Genomic DNA, 9,295 nt, shown 5'->3' with positions numbered 1-9,295 from the left:
TTGTTTTGTATAGAAAAGGATCACACCAACACTATTGATGATGATCGATATGGAGAGGCGGTATAAGGACACTAGGGTAGATGAACGACACGTATATGAGCGCATTTATGTCGAGACGAGCTCCTCAGAGACACATAGATCACACTATGATGAGGATGCACATAGTAACTCCAGTAAATACGAGAGTCACAAGCATCGATTTCACTAGCCAGAACTTCAAGAGCATCAGTCTCATGAGCTCTCTACTGACGAGCGCGAGATTCACCCTCCTCATAACGAGTCTCAAAAGCTCCCTACTGACGAGCATGTGCCCCCAACTGAGGAGCAAATGTTGTCTCGACTGAATACATCACATTCTGAACCCATGAGGGGTGTGAGCATTCACACATCACTTCGTGACATAGACCAGAGAGTGTTTATGATGGAGCATAAATTGGACGATGTACATTCAGACATGAAAGATGTAAAGTCTAACTTGAATGTCTTTCAAGCTAGCGTACAAACAGTTACCAGCCTACTGCGGTCATTGTGTCAGGTAGGTAATATTATCTTAAACTTGTTCTAATGTAAATCTATATCATGTTGTGTTTGACCTACATATTTCGTAAATGATATAGGGTTTAAGCGTAGAGTCCACCAAGATTATTGACCTCATTCATCCACCTTCCATCGAGTTCTCTAACCCTATTCCTCCATCAACCACTGAGTCCCGTGACTAAAGGAACTCTAAATCTAGAGAATTGGTGAGCGAAAGTGGATCGTTCCAAACTCCATTATAAAAGAACATAAACATTTATAGTCAAACAAATAGATTATGCATTAAAGAATAAATTACAGCATGCTTTAAAGATTAAAATACAAAGGATCGAGGACAATACCTTTGAAGAACCTTTTCTTCACGTATTTCCTCGATCAATCATCAACGCATCCAACAGCACGAATGCAACGATCAATTGGAAGATCCTTGATCACCAGTGAGGTGAGTACAACTCGATCCTCGAAACTCGAACAAAACTGGACACCACCACTCGATTATCTTAGTATTCTTGGTATGAGAATCCAGAAGTTGTGGGCTCTGTATGAATTTGGATAGAGGGATGGAGGAATAAACGATCAAGTAGATGATCGAGTATGTGATAGAAGGAAGAAATCTATAGTATATACTTGATACTCGATCGTGTAGCAAAAGAGTGATATCGTATAGAATACTCGGCACGATCGTTTAGTCTCTCTAAAGTAATCTGATTACTTCTTTCGTGTAGCATGTGGTATGAATAATGAAAACTATTTTCATTTTTATCCATCAGTTGCCATAAACCGTCTAAAACCACCCACCAAGGTCGGTTATCGGAGAAAAAGAAAAACTAATTATCTCATAATTAATACATTATAAATAAATACAATAACTAACTTATCATATTATATTTATAACCTATAGTTTTAATATTGCATCATATGCAACATATAAACCATAGTTCTTTTTCTCTTTTATGGAATTTAATATTAACCATATTTATATTAATTCCTCCAATCAAATAATGTATCAAATACATCAAATCAATTATATCATATATAATTGAATTAATTTAATTATATTATATATAATCAAATTCCCTCTTGTTAATTTGAACATTTCAAACTAACCCAAAAACTGATCCTCAACTTGAATCCATTGAGCTACTAAGGGGACCTTATGGACCTGTAGCTTGAAGCTCCAACGGTACATGAATAACTGACTAAACTCTTTAATCACGATATCCACCATCCGTTAACTGCCGAGCACTCCATTAAAGACTCCAGCTGCACCCTTCACACTATAGTACGATTGTGTCCATTGGATATAACCAATCAATAGTACGATGACCCTTCACAAATCGCTCGTAAGTACAGTTAGGCTAATTTATCGTTTTGCCCTTGTAGTTATATCTAACTCCTTAAGTACCACTGATCTCTTTAATGAACAATATATCATAGTCCCATTATGACTAAACCCTTCTCAAGCCAAGAGAAGGTGTGGCGCCACATTATTCAAGCCCCGAAATCAGCCCTTAAGGGAGCAATTTATCTACTTACCCCATACTTCGAGGAAAGAGTGAATATTGTCTTGTGTAGCTGAGTTCCCAGCTCCCCAATAAGATAAAATCCCAAAGTGGTAGGTTTGAGTCAGCGATCTGGCCACTCGCACCCATGCAAATCAAAGGACCGCCCTCATAGGCAAGAGTTCCNTTATCCTTGCTTCGACAAAAGAGTGAATTGCATCTTGTGTAGCTGAGTTCCCAGGTCCCAAATCAGACGAAATCCCAAAGTGGTAGGTTTGAGTCAGCGATCTGGCCACTCGCACCCATGCAAATCAAAGGACCGCCCTCATAGGCAAGAGTTCCCAACTCACTCAGGGTTAAGATCATATTACATATTGTCATCCTAGTGAAATGAAAGTCTCAATTATGAATGACATTATATGACGAGACTTAAAAATTTTGTGGTCTGGTCTTATACAAACTCCTTTATATAGAGTATCCCCGCTCACATGTCTAATACACGAATGATCAGGATCAGATCATTTGTAGCACTTTACAACATTTGTAACACCTACAATGCGGGTCACACTCGTAGTGTCACTAGGATAAGGTTTTCCTCTTTTATCCATATACTACAGACCATTTAGGTTATCACTTAAAGCACGATCCACTTGTATGTCTCCACATACATGCTTAAGTTACAACGATAACCAGGGATCTTAATTTATTAGTTTGTGATTAATGCAGCTAAAATATCTCATATTTTATAGACAGAAGTGAATAAAATATCTCATATTATAAATCACAAAATGTTTGTTCATACACGTGTTTACAAACTACAGGATCCTACGAGATTTAGGGCATCAACCCCAATAGTGACCTCATTCCTCCACTTTCCATCAAATCCCTTGACCCCATTCCTCCATCAGCCACTGAGTCCCGTGACCCCATTCCTCCACTTTTCATCGAGACTAGTGACCCTATTCCTCTACCTACCACTGAATCCTGTAACCCCATTCCTCCACCTTCTATTGAGTCCCATGATCTCATTCCTTCACCTTCCACCGAGTCTCATGACCTCATTCCCCCACCTTCCATCAAGTTCCAAGACCCCATTCATCAACCGTCCATCGAGTCTCATGACCTCATTCCTCCACCTTCCATTGAGACCAGTGAGCCCATTCCTCCACTTTCCACTGAGTTATATGACTTCATTCTTTCACCTTCCACCGAGTCCCATGTCCCCATCCCTCTACCCTGCACCGAGCCCATCCTCCTCATTGTTACAGTATCCTCCACTCCCCCTCATCCCCAATTATCTACCAGTCTTCTTGCTATGTTGCTTCCCGATGTACTAACCTTTCCTCTATTGACCCTACTACATCCTGAGTTGTTTCCACCACAGGCATTGAAGAAGTTTGGGATTAAGGGCGAGCCCAAAGTGAAGGGCGAGCCTAGGGTGAAGGACGAACCTATGGCCAATTCAGACTCTGAGGTGAAGGGCGAGCCCGTGGACGGTGAGGGAGAATAGAGATGGACAAGTAAGGAGAGGAAGTTGACACAACCGTACACCCCTCTAGTTGACACAACAAGAGTGATGAGAAAAAAACAGAAATATATTTAGCTCGATCAACATCTGATTGACATCGTCACCTATGACCCGACACACACTATTCTAGAGAACATGATGAATGAGTTCATGTTTTGGTTGACCAGCATGGATATGGGTCCTCATTGGTCGGGTAATGAAGTCCTCTTTTGGAGGAATTGCACGATGAAGGAATTGTTCCGGGAGCTAACACGTGATAGTAATTGGGTCAAGAAGGATGTAAGTTAACATCCCCTATTACATTTGTATGCTTGTTATTTACTATTCCCATTCTTTGACTAGACTTGCAAACTACGGATTCTCAATTTTGTATTCATGTTTATTAGCCAGCCGAATATATGTACTCATCGGTTGACGACATTGCCACATGGCATATTGGTATGTATTATAGATGATTTAAATTTTAATGTACAATTTTGCATGATTGATATACACTTGAACCTATTGTTATCTATTTTGCAGAGTCACTTGAATCTCCAAGGTCTAGATAGCTTATTCCACGCCATACGTGGGAAAACGAGGGAAGAAGTTTTAAAGTATGGGAGAAAGAGCACACATATGTCGATTATGTGCTTGGATTGGTACTTGAACATCAGTCTAGATGGGCAGATGTTGATTACATTTATAGCTCAGTCAACTACAAGCAACATTGGATTATGTTAGTGGTAGACATGAACCTTGGGCGCTTTTGTATGACTTAATCCTGAAGTACATCACACCAGGGGATCTGGTAACATTCCTAGTGCCCCTATGCTTCACTCTCCGTTCACTGGCACAATTCTACGGTGTGTATGATGCAAAGCCCGACCTTGCACCTAGTTCTTTGAAGTTGAGTTGTGTTGATACAAGCGCCCTACAGGGAATACACTGGACTGGGGGATATTCTATCTCAAGTACTTTGAGTATTTGGTGACCGGGTTGAGTGTGGAGAGCTTACAACAGGATAAAATGCATGATTTTAGGTTGTAGTATGGTACCGAGTTGTGGGCATATCAAATTTTTTATTAGGGCTTTCAATGTAAATTTTGACATTATTTGTAAATCTATGTAAATTTTGACATTATTTGTAAATAACACTGAATCCAAATTGTATCGAGTATCGAGTAATATGCATTGAGTATATAGTAACATGCATCGAGTATTGTCAAGTAATCGTGTACCAAGTATTGTAATTTGAGTTAATGTTTATCGAGTATTGTCGAGTAATCATATATCGACGTGTAACACGTATCAAGTAGAGAGTAATGGGTATCGTGTATCGAGTATGTATCATAATGTCTTTACATTACAAAATGAACAGCCTATAATATATAGTAATAAATTATCAAGTATTTATCAGAGTCTCGGTCCCTTGAGTCTGGGTCTGGGTCCCCTAAGTCATCATTGCCCCTTTGTTGAATTTGGACGTATCAAGTGGTTTGTTGCACTTTCTTCTATTATGTCTCAGTTGGCCACACCGTCCACATGTGACATGTTCTTTAGCAGACGGTATTTTGTTTGCCCTTCATCTACCAACTTGTACCACTCTTTTCAGTAGGAGTATTTTTACCTCAGTATACCCTAGTAGCTTTTTCTATTTAGATACATGACCAAACGGGTTTATTGATTCCACGTATGCTACTACTAGAGAATCAACACTATATAATCTGCTACATAGAGTAAACGGATTGATATTGCGCTCTCTAGTTGTAGCAGCAATAACGTGCAAACATGGAATCTCCAAACATTAAAATTGTATGCAACTACATTCTTAAGTGTTAAGGCTAATTATATCATCTAATCCACCGTCCTTGACATGAAATCTATAACAATCAATTGGATTTACTCGGTATTGCCTAGCTTTGTCACACTCTAAACCCATTATTTCCTCTGTATACATTGAGTATGTCGATGTACTATTAGGCCACATTGTCCGTCACTCATGAAACCAACCTTGAAGTAGACCTTTTATGTATTCTAGCAACGAAGTTATTGGCAACACTCTTGCTTCTTCAGTAATAGCATTGAAGCATTGACACTATTGCTAGTCATGTTACCATATCGGTTCTCGGACTAGTAACATCGTGCCCATCACTGAATATCAGCATCCTCTAAATATCTAGCAAAGGAACCATGTTGTAGTTCACTATTTAGACTCAATGACGCTTGAACTCTGATTCTCGATATGCTCTACAAGCACCATGAAACAATTTTCTAACAGCTCGTATTTAAAGTATTTCTCCATATTCCTTTCTAAATAGAAGGTACAAAGTCCATGGTAAGAATTGGGGAATACGATATCAACAACATTAGCTATACTCTGACAATGGTCTAAGACGAATATGAGATTAGGGCAATCTCCAATTGCTATTTTAAGGTTTGTCATGAACCACTTCAGGGTTTGGTCATTCTCACTATCAAACATTGCATATATTAATGGGTACAGTTGGTTATTACCATCCATTGCAACACCAACTATCATTGTTCCCTTATACTTACCCTTTAGATGAGTGTTATCTACAATGATCACAGATCAACAACTCTTAAAACCTCTTAAACTTGCAGCTACTGCGATGAACTTGTATTTGAAATATTTTAATTCTTCAAGCTCGATCTCAAACACAGTTCCAGGATTTTCTATCTTCAAAGTCTTATCATATGCATGCAAGATGACATATGATTCCTCTGGCATCCCCCTTGCAAGAGCAAAATCAGTCTCTCGCACGCCATGTCTTATCATAACTAATATGGACACCATACTGATGCCGCATATCCTCAATAATATGGTGTAGTTTGTCCTCCCAAGCAACGCCGAACTTGTCCTTAATTAAGTGACCAATAATGAATGCACTGGCTTGCGTGTGGTCATGATTCAATACTTCAATCGAGCATGTGTGATTGGGCGTGCATTTTGTGATATTGAAAATATCACATCCATCCATTTTAACTACTCGAACGACCCACTTACAAGTCTGGTGTAAACACCGAATACTATAAAAATTTTTGTTTGATTTTTTAACTTGAAGCTCAAAGTTGTTCTTAATGGCCAAAATTGTTAACCTCATCTTCACAACATTCTTGCTGTAGAAAATTTGACCTACTTCAACTGTATCCACTAACCCTGTGGACGACTGTGGTTGCATGATCAAGTCCCCCGTTCTAGCATTACTACTAAATGGTACATTGTTCGAATTTTGGCAAGACACACTCCCAACAAAAGAGCCAAAATCATCTGACAGAATCGAAGTTATTTGTTCTTCATTCATAACAAAAGGATCACCCCCCAAAAAAACTTGGGTTAGTTGTTCTTCATTCACAATAGAAGGATTACTCCCTAAAACAACCGAGGTTGTCTGTATCCCATTCCTAACCTCTTCCTCTTCTATCATCACATTCTCATTTACACATGTTCCAACATCTTCTATTGTCACATTCAGATGCAATATATTCGCTATATTAACATCGATGTTGTCGTTTTCCAGTGAGACACCCGATGGACAAACATCACACTCATTGATATCACCTCCACACATGGGTCGGTCTGATTTATCTAGGTAATAAAATGTTGCCCCGTGATGATGTTTTTTCTCAATACTTACAAAAACATGCGGTCTAGTATGGTCGTACTTTGAGAGGAGAAATTTAACATCAACATCGTTCATTAAGCATACTAGAGGAGAATCAATATCCATTTTATATGTCACCCTCATTATAATCTTGAACTCTATAGAACTAACTTGCATGATCTTATATACTAGATTTACCAGCTCATTATACGTCAATGTGCTTGGAACTAGCAAAGCCTTCAAACGGTCTCCAGTATAGCGTTCTTTTGTGTCGTCTCATGTACCACCATAACGTAAGAATATATACTTCTCAATCATTCAAGAAAAACAATACAGAAAGTGAACAGTTAGAAAAATAGGTAATTGTTAAATACTCGCTATACTAGCTACACGATACTTGATGCTCTATGCTTGTCACTCGATACTCGATATTCTCAGCTCAATGCTTACTGTTTCATAGCTTTCTTCTCTCATCCTCGCTCCACCGGGAGTTACTTGCATGTATCAGTGCACACACACAAACTCACACTCACTCGTTCTCTTTGTTACGTTCGTGTGTCTCGCACATCATCGAAAAAGTAAAAAAAAAAACTAAGCAAGAAAACGCACATTTACTTACACAAGGTGTGAAACAATATAGTGAAATGATCTCAATGCCTTTATAACTTGATTTCCGTCAAGAAAAACAGGTTTTGTGAAGTGAGTTTTTTTAAAGGAAAGTGAACTCGATTTTCTCTTTTGTGTTCAGTTCTATTTTTCCTTGGTTAATAAAAAAAATTACTTCATGTTTCAAGAAATTGATTTGAAAGAATCGTGTACATTGTCAGAAAATTCCCTAATTTATGTATGTTCGTACATGAACATTAACTATAATGTTGGTTCCGATGACATGAAGAATTCAAAAGAATCGAGTTTAAATTAATATGGTATCGAGTATGATGTGTATATGATCGAGTATACACGTGTCGATTGCAGCCGTATCGAGTGACCATGTACCTGGATATCGAATGACCGTGCATCAGAGAATGAGTGACGAGCCATCGAGAACAAGTGACAAGTCATCGAGGATCGAGTAACTTCGTATTGGCAGGTGCACAGGGTGCATCTTAGGGGCGAATTGGTAAAATCACATGCTTATGATGTAAGCAGAGACTACTTTCCATTACTTTCTCTACAGTTGACCATTTTTCATTTGGGTCTCCCAAATGAGGCCATCCGTACAAAAAAAACTATTTTCTCTACTTTCAATCATGTTTTTACAATCCATGTCAAATTTAAAAATTCATTTGATAACCATTTAAATTTTTGGGTAAGTATCATTTTATACCTCTAAACTTTAGGGTTATATCAATTTAAGTGTATCCTAATAAAACATAATAAAGGGTTAAAATTGATAAATTTATGAAACTTCAGGTTCTAACTATTACATTTATGAAAGTTCAAGGTTTAAATTGATATAATTATTAGTTTGGGATTTAAATTGATACAATTATGAAAGTTTAGGGTTTAAATCGATACAATTATTAGTTTAGGGTTTAAATTGATACTATTGGGTTGTATGTCCTAAAACTCTCTGTTTGTCATGTTAAACATATTTTATTATCAATAAAGATGTTATTGACGTTTATTCAATAAAACTGCTATTAAATATGTGAATTGCACTTGTAAAGTCTAAATCTAATAAACTAAACACTCATGGCTATTACATGAATACATGAACTTTATGTGGAGACATAAGAGTGGATCAAGTTCAGTAAATAGCCAAAATGGTCTATAGTATACGAATAAGGCTAGGTACCTTATTCTGGTAACACTATCGGATGCGGCTCACTTTGCAACTGTTACAATTTGTTGTAAAGTGCTACAAACGAAGTGATCCTAATTCGTTCATGTATTGACATGAGGAGCGGGGGCATCCTATGTAATGAGTTTGCATAAGATCGGACCAAGAATTAAGTCACTTTTACTTTATAACGCAGTTTACTGTTTAAGACTGGCTATTTTGAGGCGATGACCTAGGTAACTTGACCTTAATCCTGAGCTAATTATGAACTCCTGTTTATTCAAGATTATCCTTAGATTTGTATGGGTGAGGGTTGGCTCAACAGTGCCGGCTCAATAAG

At 37.9% G+C, this 9,295-nt stretch overlaps 1 protein-coding gene across 1 annotated transcript; it reads left to right on the top strand.

The window, feature by feature from the left end:
- The first annotated feature begins 940 nt into the window (after positions 1-940).
- On the top strand, positions 941-3,549 carry LOC120077384 (proline-rich receptor-like protein kinase PERK10). Its single transcript, XM_039031269.1, has 2 exons — positions 941-979; positions 2,878-3,549. Exons 1-2 carry the CDS (start codon positions 941-943, stop codon positions 3,547-3,549), a joined length of 711 nt encoding a protein of 236 aa, XP_038887197.1.
- The last annotated feature ends 5,746 nt before the right edge of the window (positions 3,550-9,295 follow it).

The sequence above is a fragment of the Benincasa hispida genome, chromosome 5 (genome assembly GCF_009727055.1).
Source record: "Benincasa hispida cultivar B227 chromosome 5, ASM972705v1, whole genome shotgun sequence".
NCBI lineage: Eukaryota > Viridiplantae > Streptophyta > Magnoliopsida > Cucurbitales > Cucurbitaceae > Benincasa > Benincasa hispida.
Note: the sequence above shows the minus strand (reverse complement) of the source record. Positions and strands in the feature narration are given on the sequence as shown.

What these genes read in the sequence shown, in the direction of transcription:
- LOC120077384 (XM_039031269.1), top strand. Translation starts at nt 941, where the DNA reads ATGCAACGATCAATTGGAAGATCCTTGATCACCAGTGAG. An exon ending in GATCCTTGATCACCAGTGAG is followed by an intron (nt 980 to 2,877) that starts GTGAGTACAACT and finishes TACGAGATTTAG; the next exon opens with GGCATCAACCCCAATAGTGA.